Source organism: Wyeomyia smithii, chromosome 3, assembly GCF_029784165.1.
Source record: "Wyeomyia smithii strain HCP4-BCI-WySm-NY-G18 chromosome 3, ASM2978416v1, whole genome shotgun sequence".
NCBI classification, from domain to species: domain Eukaryota; kingdom Metazoa; phylum Arthropoda; class Insecta; order Diptera; family Culicidae; genus Wyeomyia; species Wyeomyia smithii.
The window spans coordinates 119,186,179-119,208,269 of NC_073696.1; the positions used below are offsets into that span (position 1 = coordinate 119,186,179).

Sequence of the window (22,091 nt, forward strand, 5' to 3'; positions counted from 1 at the left end):
TTTTCATGAGAGTAGAAACAACAATTAATCGACATACCGAGAGTTCCAATTTCCCACAGCACGATACCAAACGCCCACACGTCACTTTTGCTGGAGTACAAATTATCGCGCATCGCTTCAATAGATAGCCACCGCAAAGGAACCTGTATAAAGAGAAGCATATGTTGGAGACACAATAGAGAAAGTAGTTAGAGATCACATTATTACTAACTGTAATCTAATCTACTAAAACATAGAGGAAATAAAAAAAAACAATGAACAGAGGAATCTTTTTTCAATTGAAAATAATTCGTTTCAAAACTAGGTACTTGTATACTCACATTATTACTAACTGTAATCTAATCTACTAAAACATAGAGGAAATGAAAAAAAACAATGAACAGAGGAATCTTTTTTCAATTGAAAATAATTCGTTTCAAAACTTGGTACTTGTATATTATTTCAATGCATCCTGAATCCATAACACGTCATACTTCACTGGAGTGGTTATATATCTTTCACAATTTACTGATATGTAATGAAGGTTTTCGAAAATTTGTACATCATGCGCGGGCTGACAAATATAATGTTAAAACCGAACTTTCGTTAACTTTACATTTGTCAGCTTGAATTGTCTGCTCAATAAAAGTTTACATTTGAAGTGGTTGCTGCAGGCTGTAGAGGCGCTCGAATATCCAACGCCTGTAGGAATCATACAAAGAAATTTAAAATGTTTAAAAAAAAATGGCAGCAAACAGGAATGTTTACTATTGTGCCAGTATATACACTTAAAAAATTTCACCGAATCTCGGCATTGTTTGTGCCTCGGCAACCATCTCGGCTGAATCTCTTTAGCCGAGAATCTCGGAAAACCAATATTTGACAGATATCATTTTATGCCGAGAATCGCGGTACACAGTTGCCTGTGCTCTCGGCAAATCTTGCCGAGAGCAGCAAACCAGTTAAACGACCTTTTAGTTATATAAGCTGAATGTTTGGCACAGTGAAGAGCCGTTTTTTTAGTGGAATCTAATCGTAGAGAATAGTTTCGCTGCGCATTCGGTAGTTTTCTTTCAAAAGATAAATTATAACTCGATGAGTTTTAGTAAGTAAAGAAAATTATTCATACTAAATCTTAAATACTTATCTTTATCTTGCTCGCCAGTAGGGCATTAAGCAAAACATACACGCAAAAGTTGGAATGTGTGTAACCAGATCATTTGTGAGCGAAATTAGCGCATTTACTAAAGCGAATTTCTTTATTCCACCAGCGCACCTCGTTTTGACCAGGAAGCGTACTAACTGCTGTCAAAACCCTTCTTTATTCGCTCGATTTTGACCCAGTTTTGACCTGCCGTGCTGCCCGAAGCGCACTGTAAAATTTGTCAGCTTCAACCCACCACCGCACGTGCTAAGTTCGTAAACAATCATCTGGCATCTCTTTCTTACTTGCGTCTTAAATGGCGATGACGTTTCATTATTCCTCGGCAGTTTTGCCCGCATACAGTGGAATAAATAAAGTCGCTATAATTAAGTTTGGAACCAGTACCAATAATGTGTGCTGGGCATAACGCATTTGATGCTCTAGCGTATTTTGAATGTATTCAGCACCTCCAAATCACTACACTTCAAAAGTTTCAACCGGTGTTGGTATCGTCATGATGATTTGTACTGGTATTTGTATCGTTCTTCAGGAGGCTGCTATCGTTGAAGCAGTGCAACCAACAACAAACACTGATAACTTTGGTCATGAATGAATAAATGAAAATATCAACTGACTGTTTCCCTTCCGTGAATCCGGTCATTTAAAAACATCATCGAATTACAATAACAAACAAAAAGAGATTGAGTTTGTTCAAAACATTTTAAATTTAACTACGACTCTGATTTCATTCATATGCATTCGGTTCCACAACTGATGCGTTATGCATTTCACACATTTTTTGTGCGAAATCAGAGCAATTATTGTGCGTTTTGAAGGGACACATTGGATGATTAAAGCTTGAACTTTTGCGTGTATTGTCTAAAACTACGTCTAATGAATACCTATCCTCAAAACAAATACAATTTGTATTCACACAATTTGAAACTACACTTTTTGAGTTCCAGCCAATTCCCATCAATCTGTTCTACATTTTGTCGGCTACCGGATTGTAAACACTTGTAATTTGCACAAATTTCAGCTGTATTGCCGCAACACGGCTACGAGTAAAATTTGTGCCGAGATACCAGTAATGTTTTTGCTGACCTCGACATCAACAGTGTTTAACAATAAATTCGGCAAAAAATAGAGACGAGATTCGTCAAGCTTAGTTTTTTGGACGAAGTCTCGGCAAAATGATCTGACGACTGTCGGCAACCGGCATTTTTTTGCTGAAATATCGGTTGAATCCAAAGTTGCCGAGTGAACTCGGATGTTTTTCTGCCGAGCTCGAGATCCAGTTTTAAGTGTGTATAAAGATATAACGACGTGGACCATACTACAAATGGATCACGAGAAAACACATACAGTAGTATGATTGCCAAAGGAAGAGAAAAAGGCTTTTCGCGTTAAAAATTTCGCAGATAGAAGTTTAAAAAAAATGGGGACTTCCGACAATACCCACTAAAAATATCCGTTCATAATAATACATTATCTATGCGTTTGCTTATGAAGATGAGTGACATTTCCCGTACACACACTTTCAAACGTGTATAGACCATTTTACGAACTGGGTAGGATACACGGTATTTGCTACTGTTGATGCTGCTTTTACTTGCGTTATGCCAGCAGTTCCATATTTTCTGTTAAAATTATATACATAAATTAAATTCTGAAACGTCTCGTAGAATGGTTTACAGCAGGCTTTGTTTTGCTCATCTTCATCTTAAAGAGGAAACAGTTTTCTCCCCTCTAGTAAAGGAGTAAAGGAGAAGCTAACGAAAACTACTCCCTCTCAAACTGAGATAGCAAACAAATGTTTACCCCTAACACGCGATGATAAAGAGTGAAAAGGAACTCTGCAACAGAAATACTCTACGCCTAAATGTGGATAATTACTCACTCTGTGTGAGTCTAGTTTTCCAAGGGGTTTGGCAGGTAGAGAAGGAAATTTGAGCAAAAATCAAGAGAACGGAAGAAGCCTGGTCTACAGCCATGCAGTCGTTTCTGTTTCGCTCGACCTATGAATCGTCGTATAGTCGTTGCAGAATCACTCGGCTGATTCCTAGTGATGTCATTATTTTACAACCATAGTAGCCACACATATTGTGTTGTCTTGGCTATGAAAGAGGTGGTTCTCAAAAATACTGCAGATATTTAATTTGTTCTCAATATTTTATGTGCATGATTAATTTTACGCACAGTACAATGGAGTTTTGATGTTTTGTGAATAAATTGACATAGATTTACGACTAGAAAACAATCAAAACTATAAGAAAATACTAGTGTAGCGTATGGCGAGACATTTTATATTGAATCAAAAACTATATTATATTAAAAAAATACAAAATTCGCTGGAAAATCCTTGTCAGACGAGTGACTCTTCACTTCCGATTTTTTCTCTGCATGGACAATATCTCGGTGTTCCGATGATTCCACTTCTTGTCGATAACGTGCGTGGTTGTACGTATGTGTTGTGCGTGGTAGACGTATGAACGTGTGGATGATCTGGTTGGATGACTTTATGCGGTGAATGGTTTTAGAAAGGAGCGACACGTCTGTGCAAGCACTGCAATGTTGTTGTAATAACTTATTTTAATTCATGTTTTCAGCCACAGAAAGGAGCACAACAACAACAGTCTCATAAATGTTTATCACTTTTTGGGAAACACAATTTAACGGACACTTTCCATATGTTTTTCGAATCTATTTTTATATTTTTTACGTTTTCTACGTTAAAATTCAAACAGTTCAGCTATGGAAGGCAGTCAACCGAGATCATTTTTACATGCCCTAATACTTCTTCATGTAATTGTTCGTTGTTTATAATTGTTTCTGTTCCATGTAAGTGCCCGAAAGTAGCCAACCAGTGATTTAAAGTAGTGAATGTAGGAATGAAGTAGGAAAATGAATTAACGGAAAATAGGATAGTAGAAACTTTAAGAAATATAGTTTAGCAAATGGAACCATATTTACTATCTTAATGAAATTTTGAAAAAAGCATGACTTGCTCTATAACACACTTCAACAATTTTTTTGCCTTGGCTCCTATATATGATTTTTTATGTATTTTGACGCAAAAACAAATTTCCCCGAGTTTGAACACATTTCACCTTAATCGGAATCGGAATTTTCGATGTTATTTTGGCGCGAAGTTGTTTTGGAGCCACATATCAAAATTCTAAAAGTTTGTCCACATATTAGCATTTTTTTACCCATCTTTCAAAAAACAGGGCTTGAATCGGACAAAACCTAAGCTCAAAACGGTGATTATACGATAACTGTTTTGGCATTGTTTTAGGAAATAAAGGGGAGGATCATGTGGAGACAAATGCTTATTGTAACTTTGAGTATCGCCTACACTCTTGATATTACATTAAACAAATTTTCAATAAGTTGATCTAACGTCTAGATAGACCTATATTGATATTGTAGAGGAATTGGGGCAAAATTGACATTTTGCTGACATTTAACGTGGATCAGACACGTACCAATCGAATCCTGAGACTTTTTCACTCAATATAAGATAGATTTTAACTACCACTTTTAGATATCAGCGCATTACCATTGATGTTTATATATAATCGATATTATTTCGCTTTGTGAATATCCTACAACCATGCCAAAACCGTTTTCTTATAATCACCGTTTTGAGCTCAGTTTTTGTTCGATTTAAGGTTTGTTTTTTAAAGATGGGTAAGAAAATGCTAATATGTGGACAAACTCTTAGAATTTTGATATTTTGCTTTAAAACAAAATGGCGTCGAAAAAACATCGAAAATTTCCGTTTTCTTAAAATTCAAAATGGCGTCACTGTTGCCCCTTAAAGTGAAATGTGTTCAAACTCGGGTAAATTTGTTTTAGCTTCAAAATACATGAAAAAATCATACATAGAAGGCAAGGTAGAAGAAAAAGTAATTTTTGTTGCACTGTGTAATCGATAAAAATAGAAAAAGACAAATCAAATAACATAAAACGAAAAAGAAATTCCTCTGTCTCATTATACATATTACAAAGTATTTAATAGTAATAATAATTTATACCTTTTTGTTCCTGGTATTAACGTATATTCCATTTCTGGACAATCCAAAATCGGATATTTTCAACGTTTTCCTTTCATCAATTAGTATATTCCTAGCAGCGAGATCTCTGAAAGTGTAATAATATTTGAGTGTTAGTATGTTACCTTAAAAATAATAATTCCTAATTAAGGAAAATTATAAAGCATATTGTCGTTCTTAATATTGGCAGTCTATGGTATTATATTTTGATCCAATGGTCACTACTCGATGAGTAGGTACTATTTTCGGCTCCGTGGATTTAAAATTACGCAATATACATTCACTCGCACTAAAGTTAGATAGAGTTCGGGCCCGCTGACATTACAGCCATTATTAGCATGGCATAAGCAGAATAACATTAATTCTATAGATTAAACTATTCACAGTTTTTAAGATTTGAGTGCGTCCCATTAAAAAGAAGGCTTCAATGTTTGCTTGCCCGTTATCAATATGTTTGCCCAAAATATTTGTTAAAAACCAAGAATGAAGCAAATATTTGCTACGTCTAATGTCGTGCTTTGCTAATAAGTTCTCTACAGAGCGAATGTTTACTTAAATTTTCATTTCTTCAAACTGAAATTTAATATGAGCAAACTACAGCAAAAGGATTTCAATGTGCCACTGCATATCAAATGTTTTGATTTTTTGTTATGAGACTAGTCTTTGTGGTTTTTAGTAAACATGGCATCTCAAAGAAATGCGTTGGTCTTATCATTACACATGAAAAAGCTGTGCACTGGAGGGCAATCACCTTTTTTAACATTTGATCATACAGACTTAGATGGCAAGCCTTCAAAGGAGAATCTGGTATTGATTACGCGCAACGAGAAAAAAAATCACTCAACAATCCACCAGTAAAATATTGACCAGTATTTTTTTGAGATTTGCAAGGCATAATATTCATCGACTACTTTGAACATGGTAAAACGATAATAAAACAATATGATTGCACATTATTGGATCGATTGAAATCGAAGTGAATCATGGCTGAGATAAATGTGCTCTTTCACTAAGATAACGCTTCCGCTCATTCTGTCCGCGATACGACCGAAACCATCTATCTAGTTGAAAATTTGATTTTTCTCCGATACCATATGTTATACCTATCGTTGGAAAAGTGTGCACTATAAAGCATATGAGGTGTTATAAAGATCACAACTAGGTACAATGTAAGGTATAATGTACGAAATGAGAGATGAATCGATTGTTGCTAGTCGAAAAAATCGGTTTCCAACTGATTCGATAATAAACTGAAAGAATTGGGCTACGAACTGGTTGCCCACTCTCAGCATTCGCGGGATTTAATTACATGGGGCTATTTTCTGATTCTCCCGTTGGCATGTGGCTCTCTGGTCAATGATTCCACTTGGATTTTTAGCGACTTGAGGCGTAGCGTTACATAAAAATGTTAAAAGACCGTTACAATAAGTGAATTACTCTAGGGAGACTATGTCTTGTACTAGAAGCTGATAAGCTGTCTCTCTTGTGCTAATTCTAAGTGAAGCATACTTTACGGAACCAATAATAAAACCAATTGGAAAGCGAGATAATTCTGCGAAAAATTGTCACGATCGATTAATGTGGAACTATTTATAGATTTTTCCTGTGCTACTTACCGATGAGTGATCTGTTTCTCCTCCAGGTGCTGCATTCCACAAGCAATTTGACGGGCAAAATCATGCAACTCGTTATGGTCTAAAACGTATTGAATCGAAGTTGATTCGTCTTTTACTTTCTCGCTCCCACCCTCAGTGCTACTACTAAGTGTCGTGTACACTGCTGTGAATAGAAAAGAGTTTCTTTTTTTTTTCTCTCAGTCGCGTTAATTATACAGTGAAGTGTGACAAATTAAAGCCAGAAAATCATGGGATGATGATGAGGGAAACATTTAGCCCCATATACACAGAGCACACGGAACATGACTGACTCAATGATATGAGCTTGAAGGTATATGAAAAAGTTTTCTTAAAAAATTATAGCTTTTTAAGCCTTCCTGTGAATTTTGGTGCCACTAGTGAATGCAGAAAAATGCAGGAGTGCGTCAAACACTCGTTGGGTTCTCAACTCATTGAAGTCTCTGAAAAAGTTATCTTTGCTATACAAAATGGTTAAAAAGCTTAAGCTGCTTATAATGCTCCTAATACTCCTAACGAGACAGTTTTGTAACTATAGTTTTTGTTTGGTTGAAGGCATTTTAAAAATTGAACTTCTTCAACTACTTTGAAATAAAACTGTCATCAGTGTTTGTAAAATCAAGTATTTATGTACTAATCGTATTCTCAAATGCCATGTTTCTATATTTTCACTGCATCTGTACGGCACATAACGGAATAAAAGCTATCGGGAAAATGGTTGTAAAGCAAAAATTGTTTCTTTTTCTAGTAAAAAAAAACACAAAATCACTTCAACCAAAATCTTTAAAATAACATTACAGTTCTATTTATTTTTATCATAAACAAAAAAGTAACAAAGCTTGATTGTAAACAAATACGCGAAGGTTAAACTCTGAATTTTGCGATGGGCCAAGAAAATTTTGGATTTCTTGCGAAAACAGCAGTGTGAGCAACTTAACAGTTTCTTCGCGATGATACAAACTAAAAATAGTAAGCTATCGATTCCAGTGCAGCGTCTGCTAGACCGCTCAACGTTGTCTACACACAATGGCTACTCAAATGGAAAAAAGCATTTTGTTCCACGGTAGCCGGTCGTTATAGTGACAGTTATGCAAAGCGAAAAGACAACTTTCGGTATGCATAGGGGAACTGCTCCATTATTCATCTCAGCCCGTATATTCATCTCATTCAACATGTAAACACAAATGAAAACAGGAAAAAACGTATATTTTCTCCTTAAGAGCCAGTTCGCGAAGACCGCAACTAGGTCTTGTTTCGAGGTTTTCCGATTGGACTGAAACTTTTAGGGTTTGTTTATCTATATAATAGAGCAATGTTTTGCATATTATCAGATTTTTTGAAAAGGGGTAAGTGGGGTAAAATAACCCGCCAAAAAATAATGTCAAAAAACTGCTAAAAACGTAAAATTGCTATAACTTTGAGTAAACTGAACCGATTTTCATGAAAATTGGCATGTTTGTTTTACTCTATAAAAGAAACAAAAAGAGGGCTATTGAAAGTTGCTGTCGAGAATATATGCTGAGAAATTCGCATTTTTCTAAAAATAAAAGGTGATTTTCACAGCTGTTTTTCTCTCACCAACAGATCTAGGATTAAAATCCAAACAATACGTTTTGTAGTGCAACTTAAGAGCTTTTATTTGATATATAAAGAAAATGCGCCGTTATAAAGATGCGTGAGAAAATCCAATTTTTCTATAATATGTTTTGACCATTATTTTGTACGCATTATGCGAGAAGCGTTACTCCGCTATAGTTTTGAGTTTTGTTGAAATTTGGCATGCTATGTTGAGTCCGACCCTGGACCAATATCAATAGTTACTAGAGCATCGTTTTCTTAGAAACCTAATATAATATTTAATCAGAATTAAACAAAATTTGATCATTCGTTATCAGTTGCTTGAAGAGCTAACACTCGTTAGTTTCTTGTTCTCCGAAATTCATGATTCGAGATCAAATACTTAGAACATGCTAATTATACTATATAAAATCTAAGGGAAGACAAACGAGGTACAACTGAATTCGCAGTGGATTATCACTTATCAGATTATTTCTTAATAAGTGAAACTGCAAACGTGAAAAAAATGCGAAATACCGCAAAGTGTCAAGCTAAAGAGAATATCATGTCTGATTGAGTAAGTGAAAGTTTTGAGAATTTCTTAGTGCAGTTTTAAAGAAAACAACAACTGCCGCATCTACAACGGCTGAAACTGAACTGTATTGATTGTTTGCGTAGTTTTCAATCAGGTGAGTGAATTTTCAAATAATCAATTAGGGGCCATCCACATACCACGTGGACAGATTTTTAACGATTTTGATCCCCCCCTCCCCCTCCGTGGACAACTGCCCATATAAATACTAAAAAATTTGTATGAACCGTGGACATTAGCTAACCCCCCCCCCAAGCTGTCCACGTGGTATGTGAATCTTTTTTCCACCAACTTACAGTAAAAATGGCTACAAAATGCTCACTGGAATCGATTTCTTCTTGTGGTAAGCATCAGGGCCGGTGTAACACTATTTTCCCGAGTGGGTAGTAGGTTCCTGGGTGACAAAGGCATAGCCAGAAAGGTTGGGGGGACGGGGGGGGGGGGAGGGGAAGATAGTTGGGATTGATAAATTTCCCATGGAAGGTAATTACACAGACAAACAGACTCGATGACGATTTCATCGACCAGGTGCTACATTCCGTATCGGAACTCGATACCACTTACCCCTTTTCAAAAAATCTGATAATATGCAAAACATTGCTCTATTATATAGATAAACAAACCCTGAAAGTTTCAGCCAAATCGGAGAACCTCGATACAACCTCCCTTGTAATGGTGGTTGCGGTTCTCGCGAATTGGCTCTTAAACCAATCTGCTAATTCATGGAATGGATTCTTCTTAGTTCACTTTAGATTCCTCATAAAGTATAATCCTCAAAAACTCACTTAAAAACACTAAATTTGATATTATAGTCGGGCATCTGCACTCGAAAACTCATTTAATTCAATCACCTACCTCAGAAAACAAAATCCGCGCATTGGTCTATACGGCTACAACGAGACTCGTTCAGCAGCCAACCAAAGTTTTTCTCATCACTAACGGACCACTTTTTATTTTAATCACTAAACTAAATCACTCACTACACTAAGAATACTTTAATCTTTGAAATGTTCACCTCAAATTTCCAAAAAACAAGCTTGATTAGTAAAAATATATGAGATGAATTTCTACAATTCCTAAAATTCAACTGTATGTAATCTCATCTGTTTTCACTGCGTTGAAGAAAATCAAGAGTTGCCAAATCAGTTTCTGTTAATACGGAAAAATCATACAGAAAATGTTGAATTATTACGACATAATTGACATAAACCTACAGCACTGTAGTGGTTACCTAGGTTACCTATTTTTCACGTAAACAACTGCAGCAGATATCTAGGTAACTACTACGATGGGCTGCGGCTACGTTCATTCATTAAAATGTGATTCATTCATGATTAACAGTGTGATGAATATGGGGGCATCGTGAGATTAACAATTGAGCAGTGATTCAAGTTTTGAGATGGATATGGAAGCGTTGTGAAAAATGGTTTGTTTAACAAAATTCAGGATAAATCTAGCTAATTCTACTAAATATACAATGCTTAACGATTCCATAAGAGTACGTAAGCATATTTAGCTAATTTGTTCAATGATTTCGTGAAAATTTGTTGTTTAATCCGTGCATTCTTCGTTAATATCGGCTTAATGAGATGAATAATGGAGCAGTTCCCCTATATTGTTTGTTCACGGAGGGCTCACACATCAGTTATTAATTTATTAACTCTTGACAAGGAATTCACGAAAAATCTGTCTGCTTAATGTAAAAATTAATTGCACTAAATCGCATACATCCTGTTCATCCATCAAAAACATGCTTGAATTATATCCAAATCTGACCAGCTTTTGTTACAGTCGTATAAATTCGTTCTTTGTTGTCTGAGTGATTGTTTTTTTTTTTCGCGCAGTGCAGAAATTTCAACTTATTCACTGGTTTTGGTACCAGTTGTGATGGTGTTTCATTTAATTGTAGCACTTTCATCCACACCGTAGACTCTAAATCGATATTCAATTAGCGCTACTGAGAACAAGAAGCGTTCTGTACCTGGATTGGATCCCATAAGTAAAATAAAGCACTCTATCCCGTTCGTTTTGTGATCCGTCACCAATCACAACAAAAGTGAAATAAGATAAGAAACGGAGGTAAATTAGGGTAAAGATCTACTATTCTAATCAGTCGAAGAAAACTGTAGCCATTTTCAAGGTACTAAAGAGAGTCTCAATGTCCAAGCAGCCCAATATGATGGAAATTTCTCTCTCTCTGCTGCAGCTAGTTTAATTCTATTTCTATAAGGTGCATTTTTATAATAGAACACGAACATTCACAGATGATAGAACGAAACGAAAGAAGACCGAAAGACATGTTTGAATTAGTGCACCCAATTTTTGTACACACATTTCACTATAAATTTAACGATTTACCGATTGGCTTTTCAAAACTAGCAGTTCTAGCGACGCTAACAATTTGGCCAAGCAGTTCAAATACGGATTACAAATTAGAAACACTAATTAGCAATTCAGTGGAATGGCATCAACAAGCGTAATTTACATAATATGCATATTTTCGGCATGAGATGATGTCCATATTCAGGAAGCATAGTGTTTTCGGCGAAGGGAATATATCATGGCAGTTTCTACCGACAATCCAATTCTAGGCAAGACAACGGTAACAATTTGCTATCAAATCCATATACAGTTATCTTAAACCACTGCTTAGAGAGTAGAATGTATTACTTACACAGATACTGTTACAGGATTGATAGTTCTTATAACAACTTAAAAGATAAATGATGCTGTGAAAATATTTTCACTGAATAGAACAGACCCTGAAAACTGGCTTTTTATTATTATAGACTGTTCCGAAAATTATAAATACACGCAAATCTTTTTCTTATTACTTTAGAAGCAATAGCGCAAAATTACCTTTTAGGTAACAGATCCATTACCTCAAAAGCAATAAAATTCTTCCCCAGTCAAGTAACAACACATACTGTCATATATTTAGCACGTGTTATGAGAGTACGGCTATCTAATAATGGTCGTTTCAACCACATGCAACGTTTTTTTCTGTCGAAAAATGCTCCCTCTCCACCTCATGTCAAAAAAAATCACACACCGTCGCATAAGTTGCACATGTTACAAGTTTTATCAATCTCCAATTCATCCGGTGGGCGTGTATTAGTTCGCTCGTTGTATGCATACGGAGCAGCGAAAAAATATGACAAGAGCTGCCAAGCAACATTTTCCCCGTCATAGAGTATGCAAACGTTGATGATTTCAAAGACTTTAAATGCGCCTTAAAATGACATCACGATCTGTAAACTGCGTTAGAGAAAAATAAAAACATTCGCTTTCTTGCAAGCTATTTACAGCACATAATCATTGGTTCATGAAAACTCATTTGGACCTGTTTGAATATACAAAACTCGTGCCCATCCATAACAATATTCGCAACTTCGGCAACTCTGGTCAGACAGTATTACATATTTCCATTTCAAGTAAACACTGGGGGACGAAACGAAAGTGTTTCTAATTGGACATTTGAGGTTGACGGTTGAGATTCTGATTGTGTGTGGATGAAGGGAGACAAAAATGAACCAGATTGTTGCATCAATACAAATGCAGCGAGTGAAGTCTTGCCAACACATGCATTTCGGTGCTTGGCTGTATGTTCTCCTGCAGAAACACATACAAGCGTGTGATCGTCATAATTTTTATTACTTTCTGTTTGTTACTTTTTGTGTATAATGCGCAGTCATAAGACACAAAAAGTAATAAGAAATTGCCCAAAAGTAATAAAATATTCCCCGTTTGCGTTGGGTGTGCATCTTCTTTCTTGTATAAAACAAAAAATACAGGATTTTTCGGGTCATTTTATTCTGAAATATAGATAATAAGTGTTTTCTTTCCAGTTTCAATTCAAGTTGGGATTATTTTTCGTAGGATACGCGAGTTCTCTAACTTTTCTCTTAACACTACTCATAAGCTTTTGCACAGTGTGTTCTCCGACCATTTTTATCACTTTAAGCCAATTTTTTTCAAATTTTTCAACATTGTCCGCTGGTTTAACATATTTCCTCAGCTTTGCCTTGGTCAAAGCCCAAAAAGTTTCAATAGGGCGAATTTCAGGGCAGTTTGGAGGATTCATCTCCTTTGGGACACATGTGACATTATTTGTTTTATACCACCCTAGTGCACCCTTAGAGTAATGGCAGGAAGCAAGATCGGGCCAAAAGATTGGAGGATTGTTATGCTGCTTAACCATGGGTAACAACCTTTTCTGCAAACACTCTTTTACGTGAATTTTACCATTCATTGTGTCATTCGTAATGAATGGACGAGATATTTTCCCACATTCACAAATGGCCTGCCAAACCACTACCTTCTTGCCGAATTTTTCGGTGTAAATGGCTTTCACTGGTCCAGGGACATCCTTTCCCTCCGGTGATGTATAAAATTGCGGTCCTGGCAGAGTCTTATAGTCCAGTTTTATGTAGGTTTCGTCATCCATGATAACACACCCCATTTTTTTGGTCAGAAGTTTGTCATAAAGCTTCCGAGCTCTCGGTTTCACAGATTCAGCTTGTTTTGGATTTCGTTTTGGCTGCTTCTGCTTCCGACGGGTCTGCAGACCCATTCTTCCCTTGGCACGCATAACGTTACTCGCCGAGGTTCCAAGCTTTCTCGCCACATCTCGTACTGATACTGAAGGATGCCGCTTGTAGTATTCCTTAACCTTTTTGTCCATTGTGGGATCAACAGGCCCGGGTTTTCTACCACGTCTTGGGGCATCAGTAAATGTGCACTCTTCGCAATACTTCCGCAATGCGGTTTGAACTGCTCCGACACTTATACCTTCTTCTCTGGCTAATTTTTTTATAGAAAGACCACTCACGGTGCCCAATTTGTGCACAATTCGCTTTCTTTGCTCGGGAGAAAGGCCACGCATTTTCAAAATTTCGCACTAAATGTTAGAAAAAATGACAGTATCTGTTTCTTTTGGATGTAAACAACAGGACGCAGCCAACGTTTGGTTGAATACTGCACGCTATTTGAAATGACGGTTGATCGTAAGTGTATTTATAATTATCGGAACGGTCTATATTCTAGACGCTCTAGATATGTTCTTGAGTAATAAAGCCGATAAAAGAAATAAAGCCGATGGTGTTGATCCGTTAGCCAACGGGTAGTTAGTAGAGATGCACCGTCTACTACTATATACGGCCTTCGGTTGAAAACCGAATAATCGTTTTCTCATTATTGTGATGAACTTTCGGCTGAACACATTATAGATCGTATATGAGAACAAAATAACAAAATGTTTATTGTTCAAAGTTCAAATTGTTATTTTCACTTATTTAACTGTTCGTATGGGAAAAATAATTGAAAATTATTCAAATTATTGCACACGAAATAATTAATTTTGCACTAATTGCGTGCTAAACCATGGCGCACCTATTTGTGTTGTTATTTGAGTTGTCTATTAAAAATAACTGTTTTCGAGGATTCCGGGAACAATTCCGGGATTGTTATAATGCACTGAAGCCACAATTTCGACCTCAGACAACATCTTGAATTGTAAGATGGCGACTTCCGGGGTCTGGAAAACAGCCGAAAATGACCAAATAACACCCAATATGAGTGTTTCTTCAACCAGATTGACGCTCAGAGGCCAAAAATTGTCTCCTAATGCCATTTTGAAATCCAAGATGGCGACTTCTGGTTTCTGAAAAACAGCAGCAAATGACCAAATATCACCCAATATGGGTATTTCCGGGATTGTTATGATGCACTGAAGCCACAAATCGACCTCAGACAACATTTTGAATTGTAAGGTGGCGACTTTTTGTTTCTGAAAAACAGCGGCAAATGACCAAATACCACCCAATATGAGTATCACCGTATCCATAATGATGCAAGAAGCTATAAATTGACCTTAGACAACAGTTTGAATTAAAAAATGGCAACTTCTGGGAAACAACCGAAAAAAACCGAATACTACTACATATGGATATGTCCGTAATCGAAATGATGTATAGAAGCCAAGCATTGACCCTGGACACCATATTGAATTAGAAGATGACCACTTTCAGTTTCTGGAAAACAACGAAAATAACTGAATACCACCCAATATGGGTATTTCTGGAATAGAGGTGATGTTCTAAAGGCAAAAGTCGAGGATGTTGTCATTACGATAAAACCAATCATTTTTAAACGATATAATCGAATCGCAAGGAATCAATGAATTTGTAATGTTTAAAATTATTAAATTAAACACGAAAATAGGCGGGACGAAGTTTGCCGGGTCAGCTAGTCAAATATATTTTCGTAACGCAAAATTTGAAATTATTGCTCGTAAAAAATCCTCGAAAACAGTTATTTTTAATAGATAACTCAAATAACAACACAAATAGGTGCGCCATGGTTTAGCACGCAATTAGTGCAAAATTAATTATTTCGTGTGCAATAATTTGAATAATTTTCCCGGATAACAATGCCGAAAAAGAGCTTCGTAGCCGCAAGGTTACAGAGTCCGCTTTGATAAGCGAGTGGTCGTGGGTTCGAATCTTAGTAGAATCAGGCCATTTGGTTGTCAAAGGACTTTAACATGGGTTCATTCTCAGGCTCTCTACTACATACCCTTCCTTCAAGCTGAATTCTATAGTACCCTTGCTGACTTTCCTCCTAACAAAAAAGTCCCTCTTATAATAAAACTGTTCTGAGTAACGTATAATAGTTCTCTTCAGGGAATTGTAATTATGACGCGGTCTTGGCTGGAGGAACGAGGTTTCGGTACGACTCCTTCCTCTTGACAAAAAAATATAAGTCCTACTTATAATAAACCTGACCAAAAGTGTAGCATTGAGTGCCTCTTCAGGGAATTGTGATTGTGACGCGGTGTTGGTAGGAGGAACGAGGTTCAATAAGACTCCTTCCTCTTGACAAAATAAGTCCTTTTTATAATAAAACTGATTTCAGAAATATTTACCCTCTACAGGGAATTGTAATTGGCGATATTGGCACGAGGAACGAGGTTTCGATAAGACTCCTTCCTCTTGACATAATAAGTCCCTCTTAGAATAAACCTGGCCAGAGAGTTAGGTGTAGCCTCAGTTCAGGCAATTGTAATTTGGCGATATTGGTAGGATAGAAAAGAGGCTCGGTATAGTAGAGCAATAAGCTTGAAATGTAAGGGTAAACTCTCACACACAAGCACGGATATAAATATCAGAGAGATCAAAATGTCTCTGGTCGCAGTGATGAGTCCACACAGAGAAAAAAAAACAATCCCGGAAATACCCATATTAGGTGGTATTTAGTCATTTGCCGCTGTTTTTCAGAAACCAGAAGTCGCCATCTTGGATTTCAAAATGGCATTAGGAGACAATTTTCGGCCTCTGAGCGTCAATCTGGTTGAAGAAACACTCATATTGAGTGGTATTTGGTAATTTTCGGCTGTTGGGTGGTATTTGGTCATTTGCCGCTGTTTTTCAGAAACCAGAAGTCGCCATCTTGGATTTCAAAATGGCATTAGGAGACAATTTTTGGCCTCTGAGCGTCAATCTGGTTGAAGAAACACTCATATTGGGTTGTATTTGGTCATTTTCGGTTGTTTTCCAGACACCGGAAGTCGCCATCTTACAATTAAAAATGTTGTCTAAGGTCGATTTGTGGCTTCAGTGCATCATAACAATCCCGGAAATACCCATATTGGGTGGTATTTAGTCATTTGCTGCTATTTTTCAGAAACCGGAAGTCGCCATCTTGGATTTCAAAATGGCATTAGGAGACAATTTTTGGCCTCTGAGCGTCAATCTGGTTGAAGAAACACTCATATTGGGTGTTATTTGGTCATTTTCGGCTGTTTTCCAAACCCCGGAGGTCGCCATCTTACAATTCGAAATGTTGTCGAGGTCGATTTGTGGCTTCAGTGCATAATAACAATTCCGGAAATACCACAATTTCGGTTGGGTAATTTGCCGCTATTTTTGAGAAACGGGAAGTCGCCATCTTGGATTTCGAAATGGTATTTGGAGACATGCCAGAAGAAGGAATGGTGTCGAAACATTATTGACATGTTTTTTTTTTTTCTTCACATAATTATTGACATGTTTGTTACACCTAAAAACATACACCTGCCAAATTTGGTTCTCGAGCTGTGCGAAATTCGTGTTTCATTTGTATGGGACCTTGTAGAAGAGGGAGGGGTGTCAAACCATTATGGTTATATTTGTTACCCCTAAAATCATCCACCTACCAAATTTTGTTCTATTTACTTGGTTAGTTCTCGAGATGTGCAGAAATATGTGTTTCATTTGTATGGGACCCCTCCCTTACAGAAGCGAGAAGGGTGTCTAATCAACATGGACATATTTGCTATTCCTAAAAACATCCACATGCCAAATTTGGTTCTATTTACTTGGTTAGTTCTCGAGATGTGCAGAAATTTGTGTTTCATTTGTATGAGACCCCTCCCTTCCAGAGAAGGGAAGGGTGTCGAACCAAGATGGACATATTTGTTACCCCTAAAAACATCTACTTGCCAAATTTGGTTCCATTTGTTTGGTTAGTTTTCGAGATGTGCAAAAATTTGTGTTTCATTTGTATGGGACCCCTCCCTTCCGGAAGAGGGAAGAGTGCCGAATCAACATGGACATATTTTTTACTCCTAAAAACATCCACATGCCAAATTTGGTTCCATTTGCTTGGTTAGTTTTCGAGATGTGCAGAAATTTGTGTTTCATTTGTATGGGACCCCTTCCTTGCAGAAGAGGGAGGGGTCTCGAATTATCTTAGTCACCTTTCCCGGCCCCTAAAACCCCTATATACAAAATTTCACGCCGATCGGTTCGGTAGTTTCCAAGCCTATATGAATCAGACAGACAGACAGACAGAGCTGCATTTTTATATGTTTAGAAGATAGAAGATTGTTTTTGCAAAGCAGTCAGCGCATATAATTCTATGATCAAAATGCATGTAAAATAATCGAGAATTGATTATGTGACTAAATTTTATTATATTGATAGATTGTAACTGCTCTCGCAGGTAGTTAAATATAAAATATACTTGTCAAGCAATAAAATTAACTTAAATAAAACTGAAACCCAAACTTGCACCTATCTTATTGACTATAAAGTCAGCTAACCGTTGTAAGATTGCAACGATCTTTTTCGAACTTATTGATACAGGGCGCGGCAGGGAAAAAATGCAAAAGTGTTTGAACTTCAATACTGAGTTTGTTAATGTAACTAATGATTTATTTCTGTTGAAAGTGTATTCGTTACGTTTTATTCAAGTGCTGCATCAGTCATTGATAAACCTATTTTTGTATTGTAGGGGAATTGGGGCAAAACTGACATTTTGCTGACATTCTACGTAGATCAGACACCTACCATTCGATTTCTGAGACTTTTTTACTCAAGATAAGATATAATTTGACTACCACTTTAAGATATTAGCGAAACACCATTAATGTTCAGAATTAATCGATATTATTTTGCTTTGTGAAATACACTAAAACTATGCTAAAACCGGTTTCGTAGAATCACCGTTTTGAGCTCAGTTTTTGTCCGATTCAAGATCTGTTTTTTCAAAAGATGGGTAAAAAGATGCTAATATGTGGACAAACTCTTAGAATTTTGATATTTGGTCTTAAAACAAAGTGGCGTCGAAAAACCATCAAAAATTTCCAGTTTCTCAAAAATTCAAAATGGCGCCATTGTTGCCCCTTAAGTTGAAATATGTTCAAACTCCGGGAAATTTATTTTCGCATCAAACTTCATCAAAAAATCATACATGGAAGCCAAGGCAAAAAAATTGTTGCACTGTGTTATCAAATAAGGGTTCACTTAACAGAGTTGAGCGCGAGTAATGTGGACCAAATTGTTTGCTTGGATTGCTGGTCTAAATATTCGTTCGTAAATTAACAGTTATCTTTGAGACAAAGTCTAGAATTTCTGTTGATAAGAGGATATCATATATGCTCCTAACCTACGACTTATAAGTTTTTTCATAAACATGATACACTGGAGCGAATGATGAATATGATACACTAAATGTAAATCAGAACGAAAAACGAAGCTTGGCGAGTATGAACTATTGGGATTACTCTTCTTAACGATTATAGCAAGCGTTCGAATACATACGAAACAACAGATATCAAAATATTTGATCCACTTTAATAAGTTTCTTACGTGTGTAATTTTTGACTATTTTTTACTGGTTAAATCCTTGCAGCATTCCAAATAAGTTATTTTCGTTGGTATTGAAGAATGGCGAAATTTTACGATCCATATTTGGGATTACACCACCAAAATCCGCTATGTTTGAAATATTGGAAGCATTGAAGTGAGTGTGGGTAATATACTATCCAATAATAGTTATTATATGACAAAGGCCAGATCATGCCACATGCCGGGTTATTTCGTAATTTTCGTTTGATATTTCAAATGTCAACATAAATGCACAAAAAGAAGCAAAAAACGACAGCTTTTCCGATATGGGTCATATTTATTCTCCGTAATTTTTTTCTAAATTATTTTTTCGGTATAGCTTTCTGGTGAAAATACAACCAAATGTTGAATTATAGGGGTTTGTGTCAGGTAACTTTCGATATATTGATTTCTTCATAAATATCATACACCAAACAATCACAATGAGAGAAAAAATTAAACTTGGCGGGTATGAACTATGTATATTAGTCTTTTTTATGATTATGGCACACATACGAATACATACGAAACGTGGAACACTTCATAACTACTATTCTTACAACAATTACAAGAATGTATGAGCAATTTTTTTAAGAGTTTTCTGCTGTACTCACTTTCCGTTATCGACGGCTTGAGAATTGTATCTGGTTGAGTGATGTATGATGTATCCGAGTTGGAACTCCTAATGAAAGGATAAAAAAATCAAAACATTTTTATCTGCTTATTTTTGTTTCACGTACGTTGTAACCTAACAGAGTAAACATTCTACTTTCAATCCAAAATTACAAACATACAGTCTTTTTTTTCCAGATCAAATCAAAACAAATCTACAATAAACTCACGATGCATGAAAAATATCCATGTACTTGGTAATTGGTCCAAAAACCGAATTGCTGGACTGGTTCGACGTAGAACGTTGTAAACTGAGGGTCTCTGATATATTCATAGCCTCCTGACGGGCAACTCTAGCTAAATGTTTTGAGCGAATCTTTCTCAAATATTCCAACTGACAATAAAAGAAAAAAAATTCTAATAAAAACACAAGGTCGGCTGATTATTTTCTGGCATCGGTTTACACTGTTTAATCGTAGCAATTAACTGTATACAAGTCACATACCAAATCACCACAACCAATGTATTCCATAATCATTGTCAGCGGTTCCTTGATGGTACAACAACCGAGTAGAGTAACAATATTGGGATGGCGTCCAACCCGTTTCAGCATAGCTATTTCATCTAGAAATTCATCAAACTCATCTGCCGTGGGGCACTCTGAAATGTCACATTGTAGATAACATGTTCGTATATGTCACTGTGAATGCTACAAAGAAATTCTAGTAATTTGTTTCAAAGTTTTTCGAAATGGATAAATTCAAATATTGAAATAAACTATAACTACAGGAAACCGTCTACAGCTGCACATTATTATCATTATATTTATTCACGACTGCCAATACATCATTGGACCTCGCGAGTAAAGTAATGAGCGTGTTCAAATTAACACTGGCATTGAGCGATAACATCCGAGCTCTGACTTCGCTAGACATTCGATGGTTCGCGCATTAGGGATTTAATTTAGACTACTGCCTGATCCGTTGTTGAGCTTGTCAAACAAGCATTGTCTTGGAAGACAACGAAATGTCTTCCATGGTGCTTGGAAATACAGATTAATCCTAATTTCAATGACACTGAGAGAGAATGTCAATTTAGTACCCGGAAGTCATAATGCACCAGAATGATTTTGGACAATCTTCAGCTTTGAAACTTTTTCTCTTGGCGACAGATAAACTATACTCACTCTTAAGTTGCTTCACAGCTACTATCAACGTTGCGTTGCAACCAGGCAGTTTACTTGCACTGGCCATAAAAACCCGCCCAAAAGCACCCTTGCCAATTTCTCTTCCGATACGAAGACATGAATGGGGCACTTCCAGCATATCAGCGTCACCTCTGGCACGAGCTTCCTGTTTAAAATTTTCATAGTTAACATAATTGAAACAAAAACACAACAATCGTAAAGTGATTGTGTTTTTACCAAAATTTCTAAATCTGTGTAGAGTCGATTCTCCTCCATTTGCATTGGTTGGTGATGGCGATCAATGCTAATCAACACACAATTCAAAATCATGAAAAAACGAAAAATTAGCATTACATTAGATTTTCCTGCAGCAACTTACCCCGTAGTTACATATACTTCGCGCCAATTCTGGGTTAACCGTCGCTTTCTAGAGTGAATTTTGTAGCCAATCCAACTAAATGCTGCTCCTAAACATATCACAGACAGGACCAGAAATAAATACTGCAGCGAAGAATGAATAACAATAGCATGATTCAATGCAAATTATTTCCAAAAATCGCCAACCAAGACGATTGTTCATTTTATAAAACGGACATGTTTATTTGACAATCAAAATATATTTCCGACTTTTCGAAGAAAAATCGTCAAATTTAATAGAGCAAATTTTTTTTTCTTTTGTGTAACACTTTGGAAAAATGGGAAATTGATCCTAATGAAGATTAAAATTGATAAATAAATAAGCTTGATGAACGCCCGATTTGAAAGGTAAAACTAAGATATAGCAGAGCCTGGCACTAGGAAAACAAACTATCTAGGTTTCATTGTGAATATAAATATAATTAAAGACAATCCTTCAAATAATATTTACCCCCGAAGTATCAGCGTAAAAGCGAAATAAAAGCATATGAACCAGATCAATTACAATCATTGTTTAATATATCAAACGTTGATTGATTCGGAAGTAATACTTTTTATCACATACTAAGTACCTGATCGTGTCCGAAATTCAATGTAAAAATTTTTTCGTGTGTTTGCATTTATTGCATTCACCGTATTATAGCTTATTACTTTTATACCTTTTAATCGGAAAAAAACCAATAATGCTCCCCACTCCTTATACATTGCATGAATTTTATTACAAATCATAACACGCCTCCATCCATAGCAGCCTTGTATTTTCG

The 22,091-nt window shown here is 36.3% G+C and overlaps 1 protein-coding gene across 1 annotated transcript in view; it reads right to left on the reverse strand.

Annotated features, from left to right (window-relative positions):
* LOC129729431 (vascular endothelial growth factor receptor 1) overlaps window positions 1–22,091 on the reverse strand; it is a 117,137-nt gene that overhangs the window by 9,619 nt on the left and 85,427 nt on the right. The window contains exons 13-21 of the mRNA XM_055687990.1: window positions 21,290–21,411; window positions 21,148–21,214; window positions 20,911–21,076; window positions 20,230–20,384; window positions 19,955–20,118; window positions 19,727–19,794; window positions 6,798–6,960; window positions 5,164–5,269; window positions 38–143 (exon numbers count right to left, since the gene is read on the reverse strand). Of these exons, the coding sequence (XP_055543965.1) occupies window positions 38–143; window positions 5,164–5,269; window positions 6,798–6,960; window positions 19,727–19,794; window positions 19,955–20,118; window positions 20,230–20,384; window positions 20,911–21,076; window positions 21,148–21,214; window positions 21,290–21,411 (1,117 nt within the window). The remainder of the gene's footprint in view (window positions 1–37; window positions 144–5,163; window positions 5,270–6,797; window positions 6,961–19,726; window positions 19,795–19,954; window positions 20,119–20,229; window positions 20,385–20,910; window positions 21,077–21,147; window positions 21,215–21,289; window positions 21,412–22,091) is intronic.